This window comes from Pundamilia nyererei, unplaced genomic scaffold (assembly GCF_000239375.1).
Source record: "Pundamilia nyererei isolate P.nyererei 1_Seehausen unplaced genomic scaffold, PunNye1.0 scaffold00023, whole genome shotgun sequence".
NCBI classification, from domain to species: Eukaryota; Metazoa; Chordata; class Actinopteri; order Cichliformes; family Cichlidae; genus Pundamilia; species Pundamilia nyererei.
In genome coordinates this window covers 2,359,562-2,382,980 of record NW_005187424.1, presented here as the reverse complement: position 1 = coordinate 2,382,980, position 23,419 = coordinate 2,359,562, and the positions used below count along the sequence as shown (strand labels likewise).

The window sequence follows — 23,419 nt, the reverse complement described above, 5'->3', positions numbered from 1 at the left end:
ATGCTGCACCTGAGCAAGGTAGGAATGAGTTCTCTGTTTCTATAATTAAGATTCATGATCCTAAATCATTACAAGGCCTTTTTATTCATGATAACTCCCAATTCACCCAAACAGGGAGATTTTGTATGGGTGGACACGGGCACCGGGGTGCCGATTGGGGCGGAGGTTAAGGTCACAGACACCGGGCAGATTCAGCTGCTCGATGACGAAGGAAAGGTACAAAAACCCGACCGATACTCTGCGCTCCTGCCAGATTCTTTACAATAATGTGAAATCTGCCTTTAAAAGAGCTGTATTTGCCTTCTGTGTAATTTGAGATCTTTAATAACAAACACACAGGAACACAAGCTCAAGAAGTTAAATGAGAAAAGCATCCGGCCCATGCATCCGACCTCTGTGAACGGCGTAGACGATATGATCAGGCTGGGTGACCTGAACGAGGCCGGACTGCTCAGGAACCTCCTGGTACGACACAAGGAAGGAATCATCTATGTAAGTTTATGTTCCCTGGATTCACTGCAGAGCCGCCTAGTTTTATGACATCCATAACCATCCATGGAAATGCTTACTTGATGCGAACAGCTTTCAGGCTCAGACTTTGCCCTGCAGTTTATCACTGTGTTGTTTGTCTCCATAGAGACCAATGAGCCTCTGTTTAAAGAGAGTAACCCAGTGTTTATGAGTCCCAACGCCAAAACTCAACGGAGCGTGTGTTTAATTATGAATTGGACCTTTTTTGTGGTGTAAAAACACTGCTGTGAAAGGCTGGGGGCAAATTATACTGAGTGTAATATCTTCTATCTTATACTTCTCAGTTATTTTATCGAGCAATCATTCAGCATTTATCTCTGCTTTTTTTTACTGTGACTAATCTGTGAGAGTTATGTATCACATGCTGAGTTTCCACCATGATAACGACGTGTTTACTTGCTGCTCTCTGTTTTAAAGACATACACGGGCTCCATTCTGGTCGCAGTGAACCCTTACCAGCTGCTGCCCATCTACACTATTGAGCATGTGCACATGTACACAGACCGGCGGCTGGGTGAAATGCCGCCTCATGTCTTCTCCATCGCAGACAGCTGCTTTTTCAACATGCGCCGCAACCGAAAGAACCAGTGCTGTGTCATCAGGTTGGGTTTTTATGTCAGTTTTACCACTCATATAGTCACAGATGCAGTTCAGACTCTTGGTTTTTCAATTTTAAGCTGCATCTATATGAATTATAATGAATAAATGTAGAGACTAGGAAAAAATGATACAGCAGCAGCAAAGGAAAAAAGCATGAGAAGGTAAAGTGGATGACTTTAAATCAGAGTATTCACTTTAATATGTTTATTCTTTATCAAAGCATTTGATTGGAATTTTATTATTAGATTGTGATCATACATAGATACATACACTTCACATAAAAAGATTGTTTAAACATATAAAACTGGTTTATACTACGTGTACATCTAGATTTAAATTATATTACGTTTTGATGGATGTTATTTAAGACTATTTGGCTTAAGTGAAATCATCCCAAATACACTGTAGAAATTTCTTAATAGGAACAAGGAATATAAAATTATAGGGAAACAGGGAAAAAACAGAGACTACACTTTTAAATGTCTCAGTAAGCCTGCAGTCTGAGAGCACCGTTCTCTGTTGGGGTGATATGGTACTCTGGGGTCTATAAGATATGATGGGGTGTTTATATGTCAGGAGAATGGTTTAAATTGAATTCTGTTCTTTAGTTTTTCCATCAATGCCCTCTGATATTCTTCTATGAAAGTTTGGTAGAATACCTGTTTAAGTACCTTAAACCCTCCCCCCCCCCTCTCCAAATTCCTCTAATTTCAGAAGATGACCAAATATATGGATATGGTCACCAGTAGGTCCACCACATTTCCTCCTTTGATCATTGAAACATCTCAGCATTTAAATTTCGCCCATTTATTGGAGTTATGAAATGTTGCCCCAGCACATATTTCTGTTTATCTGTGTGTTGTTCACATTAATACCTCTAAGTATTTGATAAAGGCGCTAAAGGTGAAAAGATTTGTGTCACATATTCAGATTATTTAAGACTGCAATCTTTATGGAGGTGGTGCATGCGTGAGCTAGCTGGGCTAAATTCTGACAATTTCTTTAGTGAGCATCTGTTTGAGATGGTATAAAATCCTTTAAAAATCATGTTAGTGCTGAAATTTTAAGTACTCCAAATATTATATGCATTTATTACATCTTATTGCACATCATTCTTTTTTCTTTCTTTTTTTTACTATCAAGTCTGTTTTAAAAGATAACAAATGATTGCTGGACTGAGTAAAATGATTAATTGGAGCTTTTGTTTATGGGAAAAAGAGAGAGCTACCTTTACAGGAGCGCCTAAGTGCCCAATAAGTAATAAATGTGAAGTATTAACAAGGTAACACCATTATCACCACTAAGGTTAAAGGTAAGGTAAAAATATTCACTAATATTTGGACATAACCTATAATTTGCGTTCTTTCAGGCAGTTACCTTGTTACAGTTAATAGAAAATACAACCTAGAACCAGTTAAAAATTTGTCCTCAGTCTCTCCAGACTTTACATTTGTCACCTAATTGAATATTAATTAGTGAACATACTGGGTGCCTTTTGTTACCTTTATACTCAGCCGACTGTTCATGATCCTTGTCTAATTCATCTAACAAGAAAATATTTCCCGATGCTGGAAGCTTTAGGAATTCAAAAAAATGAAGCACTATATGTAAAGAAAAAAGACACTGGTGCGTTAATACATCATATACATAAGACTAAAACAGCAAAAAAGGGCCCAGTTTCTATTATTATAATGGAAATAACCAAAACTAGCATTCGGTTTTGGAGTTTCTCTAAAGTTTCAGTTCAGAAATCTTTGTTATTCAGTCTGGGTGACTAAATGAAAAAGTTTGCTGCTTGAGTAATAGAGAAGATCTGAACTGATCCAAGCAGAACTGCTTTATCAATGTATTGAAGTTTAATTTTGAGCCAAATCCTTTTGAGATTTTTATGAAAATATTCAGGAAATCCATCACATCTACATCCCCCTCGTGTGTTTTATCAGCGGAGAGTCGGGAGCTGGGAAAACCGAGAGCACCAAGCTGATGCTGCAGTTTCTGGCTGCAGTGAGCGGTCAGCGCTCCTGGATTGAGCAGCAGGTCCTAGAAGCAAATCCCATCTTAGAGGGTACGCTGTCTTATCCAGCACCTTTTTGTCATTTGACTTGCCTTTTATTAACTGTAGCTTATCTTCTCAGCCTTCGGTAACGCCAAAACCATTCGAAATGACAACTCCAGTCGATTTGGGAAGTACATCGACATCAGCTTCACCAAGGGCGGGGCTATTGAAGGTGCCCGCATTGAGCAGTACCTGCTGGAGAAGTCCAGGGTGTGTCGTCAGGTGGGAATTTCAGTCTGCTGAACTTTTCGGAAACAGCATTGTGTTAAAGCCAAACTTTCCTGTAGTAAAGAACACATGCATCAATGTGCAGGCACCAGACGAAAGAAACTACCACATCTTTTACTACATGCTGATGGGCATGTCGGCAGAAAAGAAGAAGATTCTTTCCCTTGGAAACGCCGCTGAGTACAAGTATCTGACCATGGTACTGTGATGTTTAGATTAAAGATTGGATTTATTGATGTTTTCTGAAAATACATGGAGCAGGTGGGAAAAATCAACCAAATTAATTTTTAATTTTACCAAATTAAAAATCTTTATAGTCATGGTTTCTGTAACCATAATATCAGTATATCAGTTTCATGGGATTTGTCATAGTTTCAATAGCAAAACTGAACAGAAACAATTACTGGTGCCTGGATGTTTGATCTGATAACTCACTGCTTATTCAGTTTTAACTCATGTGACCACACCAGGGTAACTGCACCAGCTGTGAGGGCCGTGACGACGTGAAGGAGTACGCTCACTTCCAGTCAGCTCTGAAGATTCTCACATTCACAGAAAATGACTTGTGGGAAATTTCCAAACTGCTCGCAGCCATTCTTCACCTGGGCAATGTGGACTTTGAGGGTAAAGCAGTGATTAAAATTGAAGATTATTTTGAAACAGGTGCAATCATTCAAGTAACTGACATTGATTTCCTGTGGAATTCCAGCCACCATCGTAGATAATCTGGAAGCCTGCAACGTCCACACGTCGACCAATTTCAAAATGGCGAGCGAGCTCTTGGAGGCATGTGCCGTTTTCTCTGAAGATACAGCTAGAGTTAAGAGATCATCTTGTCTGATTGTGCTACCTTGTTGCCTCAGGTGGATCCCAAAGCACTGGGGAAAGGTTTGACTCAGCGCTCCTTCCAGACTGCCAGGGAACACGTGACCAAATGTCTGACCTCTGCTCAAGCCATGGACGGCAGGGACGCATTTGTCAAAGTAAAATGAATGTGTGACGCTGCAGCTCATTTTAGCAGTCAGGAAGATAGGCCTAGATGGTTTAAAGTAGGTAATCAGATACTACTTTCCTGTGTAGATTGTAATTTTATCTATCCACCAGTCCATTTTCTTCTGCTTATCTGGGCCAGGTCGCGGGGGCACCTTAAGCTGAGAATCCCAGACCTCGCTCTCCCTATCCACTGAGAGACATAATCTCTCCAGCATGTCCGGGATCTGACCTGGGGCCTCCTCCCGATGGGACATGCCTGAAACACCTCACCTAGGAGGTGCCTACGAGGCATCCTTGTGAGATGCCTGAACCACCTCAATCGGCTCATTTTGATGTGGAGGAGCAACCACTTTTTAATCTGTGATCTCATTCTTTCAGTCACTAACTAAAGCTTGTGACCATAGGTGAGGGTAGGGACGTAGATCGACCGGTAAATCGAGAGCTTCACTTTTACACTCAGCTCTTTCTTCACCAAGACAGACCAGTACAGTGGCAGCATCACTGCAGCTGCAGCACCAATCAGTCCAGCGATTTCCCACTCCTCTTTCCCATCACTCGTGAACAAGAGCTTAAGATACTTAAACTCCTCCAATTGGGACACTAACTCGTCCCTGACCCAGAGTTGGTACTCTACTCTTTTCCAAGGTGAGGACCATGGCTTCAGACTCGGAGATTCTCATTCCCGAATAAGCCCAGACGATGGGCTAAAGGTGCCGGGAACAAACCCTCTTGTCCACCAGGAAAACTCTAAAGCACAGGCAGCAAGCCGAGGGGATACTAAAATACCCACCCCAGCCCGCCACCTCTCACCACAGAAATTCCATTCTGAGACAGAGTCCAGCCCCTGTCCAGGAGACTGACCATATCTAGTTGGTACCTCTCAACTTCACGCACTAGCTCAGGCTCCTTTCCCACCAGAGAGGTGACGTTCCACATCCCAGTCACTAGTCTCTGTAGCCAAAGATTGATCGGCCAGGGTCTCTGCCCTTGGCCACCACCCAGCACACATTGCAACAATTTGCCATTGGGATCCCTGGGACACACAAACCCCTCCACCTCAATTAGATTTTGGAGTTTCTCTAAAGTGTAATTTTATGCAAACCACAACTATTTTAAGCTACAAAATGCAGAATTTGTCAGTTAAAAGAAGAGTAAATTCAGACAGGTACACTTATTACAGATTAGCCATCAGCATACTGATAGGTTAATTTAGTCATCATCAGTAGCAACTGGTCACAGATCAGTTTCCACGTTAAAAAAAAGCTTTATTGCTGGTGTCCGTGTATTTGTTCCAGGGTATATACGGAAGACTTTTCATTTGGATTGTGGAGAAAATCAACAGTGCCATTTACAAGCCGCCTGATGAGGAGAACGAGGCCAAACAATCCATCGGCCTTCTGGACATCTTTGGTTTTGAGAACTTTAGTAAAAACAGGTTGGTGTCCTCCGTTCTCAGGCCAGGCCTGCGTGGGTACTCTTACTAAGCCTCTGTCTTTGTTTCTTCTTTTTCTGCAGCTTTGAGCAGCTGTGCATCAACTTTGCCAATGAGCAGCTGCAGCAGTTCTTCGTCAAGCACGTCTTCAAGCTTGAGCAGGAAGAGTACGCCCGTGAAAACATTGTTTGGAAGCACATTGACTACCAAGATAACCAGCGAACCCTGGACGTACTGGCCAGCAAATCCATGAACTTGCTGTCGCTTATTGACGAGGAAAGCAATTTCCCCAAGGTCTTTGTCCTCGTCGTACTTTAAATTCTCTAACGGACCAAAGCAAGGAAGGGTTTTAAAAGTGTAATTTAATTTTCAGGCCACAGATGCCACCCTGCTCCAAAAGATGAACCAGTATCACGAGAAAGGTGGCGTCTATCTTCCCCCAAAGAACAACTACGAAACACAGTTTGGAATCGAGCATTTTGCTGGAAAGGTCTTCTATGACTCACAAGGTACACTTAAGTCATTTAAAGCCAACCTGTTGGTCTTTTGGTAATTTTCCTCTGATGTTCTCAATGTTTTGTTTTTGTTTAAGGTTTTCTTGAAAAAAACCGTGACACCCTGAGCTCAGACCTCATTAAGATGTTGGAAAAGTCCACCAACAAGCTCCTGAAACAGGTGTTTCGTAATGACCTCAAATCCACCTCCGGTAGCATCAAGATTGCCAACGCCAAAATGACCATAACATCAGCCAAGGGAAACACCGGGGTTAGTGCAGCCTTTTATCATTTGACCATTCACATCACCATCACTGTATAGAATTATTTACACATATTTGCACTTTATTTGTATTAGCAACAAGTACCAGATGGCAAGAAGCGTGTGCCAACACTGAGCGGTCAGTTCCGCCAGTCCCTGGATTCCCTGATGAAAACGTTGACTGCATGCCAGCCGTATTTCATCCGCTGCATCAAACCCAATGACTTCAAGAAGCCCATGGTGAGGAGACAGTCTTGGTCCTCTCAAACAGAATAAAACATGCTTGAAAACTAAAAAAAAGAAGAAGAAATTGCTTCAAATCTCATTTAGTACCTCTTTGTCTCAGCTGTTTGACAGAGAGCTGTGCATGCGGCAGCTCCGTTACTCCGGTATGATGGAGACCATCAGGATCCGGAAAGCTGGGTATCCTGTACGCTACACATTTGATGAGTTTCTAACTCGATATCGTGTCCTCCTGAGGACTTCCATCTGTGATCCAAATACCGTGAGTTGTTTTTGACAAAATCTGTGTTTTGATCAGCAAAATTCTTTCTATGACCAACTCATATGTAAGCATAAATCCAAATGAAAGTCTTCCATATAATGTTATTTACGTTGTTGTCTTTTTTTTTCTTTTTTTTAAAAATGCTGGTTTAACAGGAAAGCGAAGAGAAATGCTGTGAAAGTATTTGTGAAAACCTGCTTACTGGAGAAGGTGACTGGAAGACTGGAAAGACAAAGATATTCCTAAAGGTTTGGAAGCTTATAAGAACAATCTTAGCTGAATGTATATGGTTTGAAATACTGAAATATGTGTGCACTAAGCAGTCATAGACTTCCAAAAACCTAACATGCCCTTCAAGGTTGTCTCATAGTGCACCTCTGCGTCACTCCTGTTGGTCTGTATTTATCCCTACATACACAGTTGCCTACACATTTTTCTTAAACGTACGGCAATCTGAAAACATGCACTGCTGATAGGAAGCGGCCTTTACAGAGAAGGGCCTGTTCTTATCAACTGTGCCGCAGAAATTCAATACAGATGAGGAGAACCAGAATCTATTGGAGCACTCTGCTTTGCCAACATAGAAATACATAAATACATAAAAGAATCTCACTACTGTCTGAACGTCAGCAGTCAAGAACCAGCAAAGGAAATGAAAAGGAAATAAAATGGTAATTTCTGCTGTTTTCTTTCAGGACCATCATGACACAATGCTTGAAGTAGAGCGAATAAAACAACTAAATGTGAAAGCCCTTTTGATCCAGAAAGTCCTGAGAGGCTACAGATACAGGTAGGAGGATTAGATCTGCATTACGCTTTATTTATTTATTTAGTATTCTTACATGTGAATTACTGCTTCAAATTTGCATGATTCATGCCATCTAAAGGAAAGAATTCCTGAGGAAAAGGTCAGCCGCGATCGTGATTCAGAAATACTGGCGAGGACACAAAGGCAGGAAGCTGTACAAAGTGGTAAGTCGCGTTTTCAAAAATCAGCATTGACTCGAGTGAAAATGGAGGCGTCGCTTGCTTTAAACCTTCGCTCATCTTTCGATTCCAGGTGCAGCTGGGCTTTGCAAGGCTGCAGGCACAGGTTCGCTCTCGCCAGCTCCACTTCCAATATAAAAAGAGAAGGCAGGCGACCCTCGTGCTACAGACCCATGTTCGAGGACACCTGGCCAGGAAGGAATGGAAGCGCAAGAGGAAGGCTGTAATCCTGCTACAGGCACACACCAGGGGCATACTGGCGAAAAAAGCTCTCGAAAAGATGAAGAGAGACGTAAGTACCACCACCGATGTTTCATCTTATTTCCACTGTGCTGCTATCTATCAGTTAGTTTAGTTTTTATGTCACATTTATTTTATAATGTTAGAGCATCATTTCAAGTATTTATTCCTTGCTTTAGTTTACTCCATCCATAAAAGCATTTATCTTTATGGCTTTGTGAAGTTTGGTAATTTGTCTGTTGTTGTCACCAGCGAGGAGTGGCCACATACCCTGCTTTATCATCTGTTTACTCAGTGTGAGGGCAGAATTTACACAATGCACATCAAGCTGTAGTAGGGAACAATTTAAACTGATGACTGAGACCAAAACTTTAGTTGATCTGTGACCTCAGTGTTTACGGATGAGCAGTTGATTCATTTCCTGATAGGCTTCTATGTAGTCTGACTTATTTTTGCAACAAGGTTAGTTGCCCCCTGCTTAGAGCACTGTTTTTGCTCTTTCAGATGTACCTCTCTGCTAAAGAGAAAGAAGAGGAACAGCGGCTCATTCTGGAGAAACAGAGGCGCTTGGAGGAGGTGTTGAGACAGAAGAGAGAGATGGAGGCCAAGCGGCAGTCAGACCAGGAGATGGTGGATGACATGTTTGACTTCCTTACTTTAATGCCCAACACTGTAGGAGGCCAGGAGGGGCAGGCACCCATGGGATATGAGGTTTGGAACCAGATGTTTTGGCAGGTGTTGAATGATTTTTAGATATAAGCCGATGAGTCACACGTGCTTGTATGTGTTTGCAGAATTTTGGTGGGAAACGGATAATTGAAGAGATAGACATTGACGAAATCCAGATGGAGGAGGATCTTCCCAACGAGGACTATGATGACCTGGATGAGTACTCCTTCGCCAAGTTTGCCTCCATGTACTTCCAGGGTGCAGCCACCCACACCCATATCCGACAGAGGCTTCATCAGCCCCTGCTCTACCATGAGGATGAAGATGATGTTCTGGTGCTTCTCTTAGTTCACCACACATCATAATTCCACGTGTTTCTGTCTGTTTTTAATAAAGTTTAATCATGTCTCTTTTGTGCTTTCACCAGGCTTCGCTCACAGTGTGGTGGATCATCCTGAGGTTTATGGGAGACCTCCCTGAGCCAAAGAAACGGGCCCAGGTTAGGGTACCCTCCTCACAGGATCGCTTTGTGCCACAGGAGCTGATGTCCAGAAAGGACAGACGTCTCAGCAACATGGTGGGCCTGGATCAGGTAGGAATCAAAACCTCAAAAAACTGAATGTCTTTAAGTTTGCTCCATCTTAATCCTGGCAAAACAGAGGTTCTTGTTTTCAGTCTGGGGTCAGTCATTCCCAGCAACATCAAATTATCTGCTAAGAGTCTTGCTGTTATTTTGACTGAGAACTGAATTCTCAAAGAGTCTTACATCTAAAAGCTCATTCAGTCTTTTTTCTTTTATTAAAAAAACAAAAAAGTAAAACTTTCGTTGACACATAATAGTGCAGAATGACTAGACAGCACTTAAATTTTCTCCCATCTCAATTCTTGTAACTTTCTCTTTACATAAACTTTCACATAAAAACTGTTACTGATACCTTATAGCTGCAGCCGGCCTCTCTGATCACTGCAAGGTAAGACCATCAAACCAACTGGACTAAGACACTGTTGCACAAGACGCAGTCCAAAATGGCACTAGAGGATGATCCTACAGGAGAGACTTGACAAATTTAATCAGTGTTCATTTTGATAATCATGGGCCAGTTTCCAGAGATGTTTGACCATTTACTTTTTCATTTTTTTAGAGGGTGCTGAGAAATAGAAAAGAAACAGAAGCTTCTACAGTCCCTGAGCCACCAGGACAAAACAAAAGGGGCTCCATCTTTATAGACATCCTGACAAGAACCAGGAAGGCTTCTGCTGTGCCCAACCAGACCCCTCAAAACCAGAAGGTGTACACTGTACCGGATGCAAGCGCTCGAGGACGAAAGGGCTCCACATTCACTGACCTACTGTCCAAAAACAGAAAAGTATCAAATGTTCAAGAAAATGGAATCCCCAAATCTGGTTTAAACTTCAGAAAAACCTCGATCATCATGGAGGAGGTGAGGCAGAAGCCAGAATATTTTGTTGCCGTTCACTTTTTAACCAAGCTAACGGACATTTACATTTTTCTCCAACAGTCAGATGATCAGACGGAAGTTTCCAAGCCTGCCACTCTGCAGACTGTGAAGGAGGATCCCGAAGTCTTGACTGGAGAGTCGGACACACTGGACAGACCCCTGACTTCTCTGGAAAAGCTCCACTACATCGTTGGATACGCCATCGTCAGGCCTGACCTCAGGTTACAGAAGTTTGAAATCGCATAGCTCCGCTGTTGATATCTCTTTCCGAGCTTCTGCTAATACACAGTTTTCTGCCACAGAGATGAGATTTACTGTCAGATCTGCAAACAGCTTCATGACAACAACAATCGTACGGGCTTCTTCCGTGGCTGGATCCTGCTGTCGCTTTGTTTGGGCGTTTTTCCTCCCAGTGAGCGATTTATAAAGGTGAGTACAGCAGCCGTAACAGCTGTGTGCATTTCAATGCTGTGATGTTTTACCTTTTACTCTTGTCTTCGCAGTACCTCCAAAGTTTCATCCGCTTGGCTCCGAGCGGCTACTCGTCCTACTGCGCTGACAGGCTGCGGCGCACCGTGATGAACGGCACACGAGAGGAGCCTCCCTCCTATCTGGAGCTGCAGGTGCTGAGATTTATACAGCTTCATATGAAAAATGCAGCATTTTCAAAATTCCTTCAATCTATGCTCAGTAACTCTAAATGACAACAATACTTTATGCATTAAATCTACACCTTAGCCTGATGCGTGCCTTCCCAGAAAAATAATACACAGCACCTCTCCAAAGGTTGATTCTGTTCATCTGGACGTAGCGTTTTGTCTCCTCTTTAGGCCAAAGTACTCTAAAGTCAAATGTGAGGCCATCTGTCTAACAGCTAAAGGGCTAAAATTACTCCACAACCACGTGGAAGACACACAGAAAACATCACGTTAGAGGGCTGCGCTTTTTCAGAGAACTGCATATGACTGCAGACTTCTCTGACTCTGTCATTATCGTTATAAAAGAAAAGAAATTCTGTGCTGAAATTTGATGAGATGCTACATTAGCAGCTGACACTAGCTATACAAACATCCTGTAACATGCTCACATCTTTTTAAAAGAATTTCAAAAAATGCTGCCAGGAGACGTCACAGTCCACATTTACAGTGTTGGTTTGGTCTCAGTTGGAATTATGCGGCATCTGAAATCTCATTGAAAAATTAAACCGCACATGTTTCTAGATATATTCCTTTACAGTCGAAAAATGTTTTTGTGTAAGTTGAGTAAGCTACTAACTTAAGGTGCAGAAAATATGCACAAACTGTGATTTCCACTTAACTAACATGTTTATTTCCTGCACTGTGACAGGCCACCAAGACAAAAAAGCCCATAGTTGTGACTGTGATGCTTATGGACAACCGCTCCATTAACCTCCCCGTCGACTCAGCATCTACGTCTAAAGAGATCTGCCAGCTTATCTCCAACAAAATCAACCTCAAAGACAGCTTCGGCTTTTCCATCTACGTCGCCTTGTATGCAAAGGTACGTGTTTACAGACGGATCCAAATTCTTTCATCTGAAATGGGAAGCTGATATGCGGAAAGCATCCTGTGGCAATCAGAGCGTCCAGAATAGACATCTATCAGCCGCTCATCTCAATTTGTTATAAACAGCTCATAAATATAAACCCTATGAGCTGTGAAGATGCAGGGCCCAAAAGCGTTAGTGAGTGAGGATTTTTTTCACTTTGCAGTGCAAAAACACTCATTACCAGAAATAACTTGTTGACAGAGCCGAACGCTCAGACCTAAGCCTTTGATTTCCGTGGCAGAAAGGAACGAGAAGAAGCAAAAGAAAAACAGAAAAAATGTAAATAAAGCCAGTTAAAATTTGTTTTTTTGGTTTTTTTTACATGAAAGGAATATCTGAAACCTTCCTAGTTTTCCACTCAGTCAAACCCGACTTACGGTGTGACTTAAACAGCTTTTTATTGATTTATATTATTCCTGTTTGTAAATGCTCTGAATTGGGGACCAGTCTTATCTACCTTCCTTTCATAAACAATGCTCTAGAGCATGCTCTGGTAAAGGAGGTAATAAAAGAAGCATCTTTCTTTAGATTTGGAGAATTCAACCAAGCTCTGATTATTTCCATATTGTGCAAACACTAGTGCGAGCAGGAAGTCACAAAAAATACAAGCACGTGCAAAAAAAAAAAGAGGCTCTAAGGGAAAGAAGCACAGAGGTGACCCAGAATACACAGTAAAAACAAAAAATCATGATGGGATGCTTGCAGTGTAGTTATTTTCAAGTGATGGTCATACTGGTTACATGCCTCCCTGATAATTGTACGAGTTGAATATGAATACAAGTATGTCAATAAATGGATAGATATTAACACGGTAAGCTGTTTTGAAGGTGTGGGCTCTGGGCAGCGGCCGGGAGCACGTGATGGACGCCATCTCCCGGTGTGAGCAGGACACAAAGAGGAGGGGAGGCCAGGAGCAGCACGCCCCCTGGCGTCTCATCTTCCGTAAAGAGATCTTCACCCCCTGGCATAACTGCAGTGACGACAAGCTCAGCACAGACCTCATCTACAAGCAGATCATCCATGGCTTGAAGTCTGGAGAGTACCAGTGTCAAAAGGTGCGCTCCTATTGCTTGTATTGTAACCAAGGATTCAACTAAGCATTCCTGCCGTACACCTCTAACGTGAGTTTTTCCCACATTTCACTTCCCCAGGAGGACGACTATGTCGACCTCGCTGCAAAACATTTGTACATCCAACACGGATCGGACAGCCGCCCAGAAAACGTGAAGGATGTTGTGCAGGACTGCATCAGTAACTCTCTGCTGGAGACCAAGACAGAGAGTAACTGGGTGCAGATGGTCAGCACTGCCTATGCTCAGGTCAGTCGCATCCTGGATCACATGCTGTAACACATAGAGGGTTAAAAAAATGTTGTGGGTAGAATCATTTCTTTTGTCTTTGTAATCCGGTCACAGGGCTCGTATGTGAGTTCCAAACAAAAGACGGATTCGCTGAAGGCGGAGATAGTCGATTACGCTCGACAGAAGTGGCCCATCTTCTTCTCCAGGTTCTTTGAGGTTGCCAAACTTTCAGGTAGGCGTCTTTGTTCCTTGTACATAAAAGTGTAAACCTTTAAGTTAAAATCAAACCATAAAAAAGAATCGTTGCTTGAGGCTGGGGGGGTAGTTATCATTTAATTCTTGTTTATTTTAATTTTTTTATGCTCTGTTTGAGGCTCAACACTTACGAGTGTTCAGATTGTCAGCAGCAAATTGTCAAATTTGTGAGCAAGCAACAATCAGCTTTTCTGCTTTAAAATGGCACCAAACTGACTCATTGTTGCAGTTCTCTTATTGTCGTTAAACTCGGCCACTACTGCTGCTTTTCACTGATATATTTCATATTTTCTGCATTATTTTAATATCTTAAACAGCTTAGATTAAACTCTCAGGAACAGGAAATGATCAGTTTCTCCATGATGTTCCCAGGCCCTCCACTGCCGAAGAGCAAGTTTATCGTGGCCATAAACTGGACAGGAATCACATTCCTGGATGAGCGAGAGAAGAGGCTGGCAGAACTCTCCTTCCCAGAAGTAATGGCTGTCAACGCTGTTAGGTAAACCTGTTTAGGCTTTGTTCAGGAGAATCCAAGAGGGAAACAAGATTACCTGAAGGTATACTCTTGTTAACACGGATGCGCTATCTGTGAAATTCTGGCTCCCAAAAACTATGAACAAGATAAAAGATAAACAAGATTTGTTTTTGTTCTTCTGTCCTCCTTAAAGGACAAATCTTTAACCTGTTAGCAGTCGGACGTACCGCCCACGGTACATTGGATGGTTTAGGGGACTAATTGGACTGCTAAGGGGTTAATAAAAACATTTGACCTATTTTAAAGTCTTTTTAGCTTTAAATCACAGTCTTGAATATTTATTATAAGGCAAGAAAATTTTGTGTTTTTGCAACTGTAATCGTGAAGGAAATATTGGATATTTTCTGAAAATTGTTCCATAAACAATTTGTTTTTTTTAATAACTTGTTGAATTTGCTAAAAGAGGAATGCTTTAATTGTGTTTTTGGCTCGGTGGTGGTTCTCAGGAATGTTAAAAAATCTGGCCAGGCCGTGTCTCTGATGACGCTGAAAGGAGACTTCACCCTGAGCGGCCCCTCAGCGGCGGACATGGCCGAGCTGATTACCATGTTTGTCAGTGGGCTGACGGAGCGTTCGCAGTACGCCGTGGCCCTGAAAGAAGTCGAGAAGCAAGGTCAGTGCCCCACTTCCTCTTCCTTTGAAGTCATTTCTCCTGATTATTAACTGACTGACTTCTCAGTTGTTTTTCAATCCTCTCCAGAAGACGCCACGTTCCTCAGCTTCAAGAAAGGAGAGCTCATCATGCTCATTAAAGACAATGATTTCTCTCAGGACCACGGCTGGGTTAAGGGCCAAAACGATCGCACGAAACAAACCGGGGCCGTCCCCATCGATGCCATCACAATCCTGCCAACGCTCAGCAAACCCACCAACGAGGTCATGGTACGGAGCAGCCAATCAAATCAGAATAAACGTGAATCAACGTACAATTGACCAAATTTTGGAAAAGAAAAAAAAAAGCCTGAGAAATTAGTGATATGAAACATTTTTATGATATCACAACACACATGAAGACATATCTATCTATCTATCTATCTATCTATCTATCTATCTATCTATCTATCTATCGATCTATCGATCTATCTATCTATCTATCTATCTATCTATCTAACTTTTTATTGTTTTCACTTACATTACTGTCTTGCTGTCAGTTCAGCACCTGCCTCCATTTTTTTCAGTTATAGACCTTTTTGCTAGCATGAAGACTGAATGCGGTGGGTGTTTCCTTCTTTTTCAGAACCTCATCAACCTCTCACCAAACCAGAGGAAGGACATCATACAGGCCACCATGAAAGAAACAGGCACAGTGGGGAGAATTGCTCCTTACTCACTGAAAGATTTCTCTGTCGAGTATTTCAGGTATGTGAAAATTTCGTCCATTCTTCTGCTGGCTTTTTTCACCAGCAGATCAGTGAAACAGTACTGACAGCACCACTCTTTGTCCTCTTTCCAGGCAGCCCATTAAGGATGTGAACCGTCAGGTGATCGCTAGGAATGCTGCACCCGAAAGGTTGTGGGTCCACTCCAGAGAGCCAATAAGACAGCCACTACTCAAGAAGCTTGGAGGCCACCCAGAGTTCACCCACAAAGCCTGTCTAGCTTTCACTGATATCCTTTGGATACTAGAAGATGCAATAATTAAAAAAAATTTCACCAATTTTTTTTACATGGTAAACCATTAACAAAGAAGCTGGGCAAAGCCTCTGGGTCTAAAAAGTGGAAAACAAAGCTGCATTCTTTGCAATGGCCAGCAGGGGGCAACAAGTCTAATTGTGCAGAGCTCTATGAGCGCATGATCTTACTTTATACGTGACTTATGACCCCAGCAAACACTTTCCTTATGAGTTTATGGTCTCTATCACTAGATTTAAGTCTTATTTTATAGAACATGATTCTAATTTAAGTTAGTTTAAAGTGCGTTGTGTTTTAGGGCATGTCAAGTCATTAACAGCATAAGGTTTCTCAGTCACAGGCGAGGCCTAGCACACAGCGATCAGCATCAGCACACCAGTCAATCAAAGTGGGCATACTCCTAACTCTAGTGTCCAGGTGGAGTTATAGAGATTTGTTATGAAGGGTGAAACTATCCACAGAGTCTGAAACAGCGGCAGGCTGTAACATGTTTATTTCTGCTGTAAAGTGGACATTTTAACACAGCGGTCTGTGGGGACTGCGACTCGCCAGCCTCACGAAACTGCAGTTTTTTTGGCACTTCCTCTTTGGTTTCATTTTTCCGTTTCACAGGTTGCCGCTTGATGACGACGATGCTACTAAAAGGCAGACACACTAGGTGGTGCTAACCTAATAGAACAATTGCAATCATCTTCTGCTATTCAGCTGCCATTTTCACAGTGGCATCTGGCCCTGCATTCAGTCACATAAAGCCTGCAGTAAACCTTAGTGGACATATATTAGCTAAACACCTCAACATGAAACAAAATGAAGTCATAAAATTTACCTGCTTCTTTCTCTGGACATATTCATATTTCTTCTAACTCCTTTTGTTTATTTTAAGCCCAGAACCTAGTAAGCAAGGAAAGTTGGAAACCAGAGTAGTAATAAGTAGTACGCAGAAGAAGAACTGAAACCACGAGACAGCTGCAAGGTCTTGAAATATAAGAGGGGGGAAAACAGATACTGACTAATGGGATGTTACAGATAGGTATTTCTGTAACCTCAGCTGTTCAAAATCCACCATTGTTAGCCATCCTTGACTGCTGTGTACCAATCCTGAAGTACATGGGTGATTACCCCACCAAGCAGCAGCAGAATCCCCTCGAACTCACTGACCAAATCTTCAGCCCCGCCACTAAACACGATGCTCTGAGGGATGAGATTTACTGCCAGATCATGAAGCAGATGACCAACAATAACAACCGGTAAACATGCTATTTCCTGTGTACATGCATCCAAAAATTTGTAAGACGCGATGCATGCAGAAACTCACCTGACAGATAATCACACAGTCACAGTTGCAAGAATGAACTGAGAGTAGTTTCTATCCACAGCCTGCCTGTCTGCTCTGCACGCTCCGGTTATTAAGTTCTCTCTCAGTCTTCTTGGTCTGTTAGTCATGGATCACTCCAAAACAGTGAGAAGTGGAAAATTTAAACAGTATATAAGCCTATAATGTTAAAAAATACATGTACACATTTCCACACAACTTTCCATGATGTTGCATAAGATGCTCATGGAAGGACAAACTGTTCAAAATATCACAAGATATTAATAATAATAATATAAATGTGCCTTCTCAGACACTTAAAGGGTAAAATATTGGAGGTTTTGAAGATAGCCCTTCTTTGTTTCAGTGCAGGAGCGACCGGGATAGAAATTTTCTTTATTATTTTTTCTATTCTTCACCCAGGTTAAGCATGGAGCATGGCTGGCAGCTGATGTGGCTAAGCTGCGGCCTGTTTCCTCCCAGTCAGCCTCTTCTGAAACATGCTCAACGATTTCTGGAGTCGCGACGCAGAGAGCCACTTGCCTCTGACTGTTTGCAGCGCATGCAGAGCTCTCTGAGGTTTGTACCGCACGCTGGCCTGTATTATGTATCACACATAAACACAGAGACGCTTTTGAGTGTGCGACAGGAAGAATGCGTCGATAGAGTCTGCTTCTCGTTTAAAGTTGGTTTAAAGAGTAAAAAAGGACTGAAAGTTGCATCACCCTCCCTCAGGTGTGAAAAGGAAATGTCAAATAATTTAACTTCTTTTTATAGATTCACTGAGATCAAGTTGTGCAGAACCTGCTTGCGGTGATGAACACAGTCCTTTTCGTACAAATGTGTTGCATCATCTTCACAGTGAAAGGACCACATTCAGAATTTGCATGACCTCAGTTATAAATATATCTGATTTGCATCCAGGCTTTCCTCCATAATGCTACCAGGCTTGCAGAGACTCATTTGTTATTAAAGCTTTTATTAGTAATCAGAAAACACAAGCATACTGGTCACAACAAAGGGGGGAATAATTCTACTTTTTCTTAGGACAAAAGAAGAAAGTGAAGTTAAAAGACAACCATGATGATTTACACGATTTCCTGTCTTATGTCTCATTTTGCTGTGGTGGACATTCATGTTAAACTTTTTCACATAATGTGGTATGTACAAGGAAGCGAGGGGACTGTTAAATGCTCAGTTTCACACAATTTTTTTTCTACGATGTTACTGAAATCTCAGGCATTTGGAAGACCTGCCCACATGCTTTGCAAGTCTTATTTACAAGGGGCAGTGAATCGGAAGAACTGTGGCGTAAAGGAAATAAAAGTCATGTAAAGCTACTCTAGTAGAATCCAAAAATGAAAATATGGAGTTGTGAATTTGAATAATCATGCCCGTACTGGGCTCCCTTTAGCCACCTATTGCAACAAAGCAGAGATACTAGATCAGAAATGTGGAGAAATGCAAAGTGTTGCAGCCAGTACTTTGTTTACATCATTTGAATGTTAGACGTAGGTCTGTTAAGTGTGGTCAATGTGACTTCGAGGCAATGCTGATGAATATCAACAAGCTCCATGAAGTGTTTGTCCCTTTGTTATGTGACCTTCCCAACAAGCATGTGTCAAACTTTATTAGGTGAGGTGTGGTCTAAGTGAACATCTATAGGTATAAATGGTAAGGTCAGAAAAAGCATTAAAAGGAGGAGCTGCGCTGGAGGTGGGTTACAAAAAGGATTGCAAAAGGAGAAGTAACTGTAGAAAGATTAAAGCAGTTTAAATAGCATGTCCTGAATGCATTAGCTGAACAGCTAATGTGAGGTGGTAAAGAGATCAACTGACTGGAATTATGGGGTACACTTGAGTCTGTGGCCTCCTTAAAATATATGTTCATATCTCTAAATTACTCATATTCTCATATACTCACACTCATATTCCAAGAAGTCCAAGACCACATGCTTTTTGGTACTGGAGTAACATTACATTTTTGGCTCATTAATTATATACACCAATCAGGCATAAACGAATACCACAGATTATCTCCTCATCGTGGCACCTGTTACTGTGTGGGATATATCACGGAGGAAGTAAACATTTTGTCCTCAAAGTAGATGTAGAAGCAGGAAAAATGGCAGGCATGAGGATCAGAACATTTTGGGGGTGTTCCCAGTCTGCAGTGGTCAGTATCTGTAAAAGTGTCCAAGTCCAAGGAAGGAGCAGTGGTGAACCAGCGACAAGGTCATGGCTGGCCAAGGCTCACTGATGTATGAGACTGAAGGCTGGCTCATCCATCCATCCATCCACTTGGCCTATCCCAGCTTGTAGCCACTGTAGCTCAATTTGCCAAAAAAAAAAAGTTGGCAATTTGGTTCTGATAGAAAAATGTAAGAATACACAGTACATCACAGTTTGTTGCATATGGGGCTTCCACAGACCAGTCAGGGTAGCCATGGTGACTCCTCTCCACCGCCGAAAGCACCAAAAATGGGCACATGAGCATCTGAACTTAACCACAGAGCAATGGGCAATGGAGACCACACGTCAGAGCTTACAGGACTTGAAGGATCTATTGCTAATGTCTTGGTGCAGATACCACAGCAGGCCTTCAGGGGTTTAGTGGAGTCCATGCCTCAATGCATCAGGGCTGTTTTGGCAGCAAAAGGGGGGCCAACAGACTGTTAGGCAGGTGGTATATTTAGCATTTAACCTAAATTGAGGTGGTACTAAGAAGAAAAGTCAGTTGCTTTAGAAACACTGAACCTTTGGACTTATCTGTTAGGAAAAAGAACAAAAAGGCAGGTACCTAATAATTGTTGTTCTGCTCTAGGATGGAGCCCAGGAAGCTCCCACCTCACCATGTGGAGTTAGATGCCATCCAACAAAACAGCACCCAGATCCGCCACAAAATCCACTTCCCTAATGACACAGATGAGGTAAAAACACCAACTCTTTTAATGAAACCAGAAAAGGCCATTGCTGGGTGGAGATTGCATTTTGGTGTTATCTGAGATTAATCTCATCCTTCTCCAGATATTTGAAGTGGCCACCAACACCAGGATCAAGGATCTGATTCTGAACATTTCCAGGAAGCTCGAACTGTCTTCAGCAGATGGCTTCAGCATTTTTGTCAAAACAAATGACAAGGTTCATTCAGTATTTTTATACATTTATACAATAGACGGTCTGGCATCTTTGATGAACAAAAACCAGCCTGTTGTTGTGTTTTTTTATTCTGTTTCAGTTTCTCAGTTTGAATGAGACAGACTACTTCTTTGACAGTCTGAGGCAAATCACTGACTGGTCCAAGAGTGTGAAAAGGATTGATGGTAATAAATCATCTTCTGGTTAGAATGACGGCGGGACTTTGAATGGTCTGCTATACACCTGTACAAACCTCTGTGCTCGTGTGTGTTCCGCAGGTGGGCTGGTCAACTATACTGTGTTCTTCATGAGGAAGTTGTGGTTTAACGTGATCCCTGGCAGAGACACAAAAGCAGATCTTATCTTCCATTTCCCTCAGGTACATTTGAATGATGTCTCATTTTCCAATTTTCCAGCTGATATGAAGCGAGATGTTTCCATTAACACAATTCCTCCTCACACAAAGATGGAGTTGGCGATTAAAATCTAGTAACAGTTGCCTGCAACTGAAAAACGTTTTGAATACTCGGTTAAAAAGTGAAACTTTGGCCAAGACCTGTTAAAAAATAAGTTAACGAAATGTCTTTCTAATTTCCAGGAGTTACCCAAATACCTAAGAGGCTATCATGTGTGCACCAAAGAGGAAATGCTCAAAATTGCGGCTCTGCTCTTCTGCATAAAGGTCAACAATGATAAGAACCAGTTAGTCATGATTCCCAAGTTGCTGAAGGAGCTGGTGCCCACTGACCAGCTGAAGGCTATGTCTGAAAATGAGTGGAAGAAGGTAGGACGGCTTGCTTCTATCTCACCCTATCACAGGGCATCCTTCTCTGTCTGCATTTCCTCTTTTACTACATCCACAATAAATCTCTGTTGTCTTCCTTTTTAACTCCTGCAGCCAGCGTCATCTTAAACGTTCTCTTCAGTTCAATGAAATTTTATTTTTACAGCGCCAAATCGCAACAAAAGTAGCCTCAAGGCGCTTTATATTGTAAGGTAGGCCCTACAATAATACATACAGAGAAAAACCCAACAATCATATGACCCCCTGTGAGCAAGTACTCTGGTGACAGTGGGAAGGAAAAACTCCCTTTCAACTGGAAGAAACCCCAGGCTCAGGGAGGGGCGGGGCCATCTGCTATGGCTGGTTGCGGCGAGAGAAGGAAAACAGGACAAAAGACATGTTATCTTCGTCCAGTATATCCACTATCCCTTTTTTGCATATGTCCAAACCATTTTTTTTACAAAGCTGAGTTCACTTACACTGAACACACCCAGGTCTTATTAATGCCACACCTGCTGAATCAACTAGTCACTTAAATAGATCCTGTGCGACAAACTGAAGCAGGCTAAAAGATCTTAGAACTTACAACTTTTATTGTCAATGTACAGTTGCTTGCACAATAAAATTTGGAAGCAAGACACACAGGGGAAAAAAAGCAACATAATATCTCAAACATAAGACATAAGATCTCCAAAAGCAGCACAACGTGGATCCATAAATTCTGTCACAATCCAACGAAACAGCTGAGAAACAAAGTCGCTGACATCTATCAGTCTGGAAAGGGTTACAAAGCCGAGGCTTTGGGGCTCCAGTGAACCACGATGACAGCCGTTATCCGCACATGGAGAAAACCTGAAACAGGAATGACCAGCCTCCAAGAGTGCATTGACAACTCATCCAACAGGCCACAAAAGACCCCAGAGCAACATCCAAAGAACTGCAGGCCTCATTTGCCTTGGTTAATGTCAGAGTTCATAACTACACCATATGAAAGAGACTGAGTTCCTAGACCAAAACCACTGCTGAGCAAAAGGAACACTAAGGCTCGTCTGAGTTTTGCCAGAAAACATCTTGATGATCCCTGAGAGTTTTGGGAAAATACTCTGTGGTGTAGCGTGGTAGTGTGACGGTCTGGGGCTGGGACCTGGAAGACTTGCCGTGATAAACAGATCCATGAATTCTGCCGTCTACCGAAAAATCCTGAAGAAGAATGTCCATCCATCTGTTCGTGACTCAAACTGAAGCACGCTTGTGTTCTGCAGCAGGACAATGATCCAAAACACACCAGCAAGTCCACCTCTGAGTCTCTTAAGAAAAAACAAAGGTGGTTCATGCTTGCAAACCCTCCAATGTGGCTGAATTACAACAATTCTGCAAAGATGAGTGAACCAAAAGACTCACTGCCAGTTATCGCAAACTCTTCGTTGCAGTTGTTGCTGCTAAGGGTGGCTCGACCACTTATTAGGTTTAGGGTTCGCTTTTACAAACAGGGTCATGTAGGTTTGGATTTTTCCTTCCCTCTTAATCATCAGTGTTAATGCTAGAAAACCATTAACCTCATTAGAGGCAGTGGTCACTTGAAGTTGTTGTTTCACTCTGTGATACATCTGTACTTTCATTTTCAGAACATTACCGCCTCATTTAACAAACAAACTGGAATGACAGCTGATGAAGCTAAGGTGGCGTTCCTGAAGGCGGTTCACCGTTGGCCGACATTTGGCTGTGCTTTCTTTGATGTGAAGGTGAGGCCTCCAGCGAGTGCAGCTCACACGATGGTTATCTTGGTATCAGCTATCAGATTGGCTGCGTGGGCAGCGTGTTTATCTGATCGCTATTGATATCTGTCACTATTTGTCGGGCCTCTGGTCTTTAGCACTGTTTCTGCAAATAGTGCAACATGACTCTAGCTTGACAGTTTCCTCATTTGCTTATCTTTCTTTCTTTTCAGCAAACATCAGAGCAAAAATTTCCAGATATTGTGCGAATTGCCATCAGCAAGCAAGGACTAACAATCATTCATCCAAAAACCAAGGTTAAAGAAAGTCTAAAACTCTATGGAGCAATAAAAATTTCAGTGCCCTTCTCTCATATCAACATTTTATTCATGTTTTTATTCATGTTTTTTTTTTTCTTTGAAGGAAACTCTGGCAACTCATCCATTCAACCGCATTGCTAACTGGTCCAGTGGAAGCACCTACTTTCACATGACTATTGGTAATTTAGTCAACGGCAGCAAGTTCCTGTGTGAAACGTCACTGGTAAGACGTGAAACACTCTGTAAGTTTTGGTTTATATTTCGTCTACATTTCCTTTTCTTTATATAACTCTCTTCTGTTAAAAGGGCTACAAGATGGACGATCTTATAAGCTCCTACGTTAACATGTACCTCAGCGACAGGAAGACTGTGCAAACCAGGAACCGCCGCTTTGACATCTAA

At 42.1% G+C, this 23,419-nt stretch overlaps 1 protein-coding gene across 1 annotated transcript; it reads left to right on the top strand.

The window, feature by feature from the left end:
• On the top strand, positions 1 to 23,419 carry myo7ba (myosin VIIBa). Its single transcript, XM_013909309.1, is given in 47 exon segments — positions 1 to 18; positions 115 to 216; positions 340 to 492; positions 949 to 1,133; positions 3,075 to 3,196; positions 3,267 to 3,409; positions 3,501 to 3,614; positions 3,886 to 4,039; positions 4,125 to 4,201; positions 4,279 to 4,398; positions 5,704 to 5,843; positions 5,924 to 6,134; positions 6,214 to 6,349; positions 6,433 to 6,546; positions 6,706 to 6,836; positions 6,943 to 7,124; positions 7,262 to 7,349; positions 7,797 to 7,891; positions 7,989 to 8,073; positions 8,162 to 8,380; positions 8,833 to 9,039; positions 9,123 to 9,332; positions 9,425 to 9,589; positions 10,140 to 10,439; positions 10,518 to 10,678; positions 10,760 to 10,886; positions 10,961 to 11,080; positions 11,805 to 11,978; positions 12,854 to 13,081; positions 13,178 to 13,345; positions 13,442 to 13,559; positions 13,955 to 14,081; positions 14,564 to 14,730; positions 14,818 to 14,999; positions 15,355 to 15,476; positions 15,571 to 15,725; positions 16,843 to 16,996; positions 17,485 to 17,640; positions 19,885 to 19,990; positions 20,088 to 20,201; positions 20,299 to 20,383; positions 20,477 to 20,577; positions 20,797 to 20,982; positions 22,608 to 22,724; positions 22,931 to 23,014; positions 23,121 to 23,240; positions 23,324 to 23,419. Coding segments are annotated over 47 exon segments (6,639 nt in total).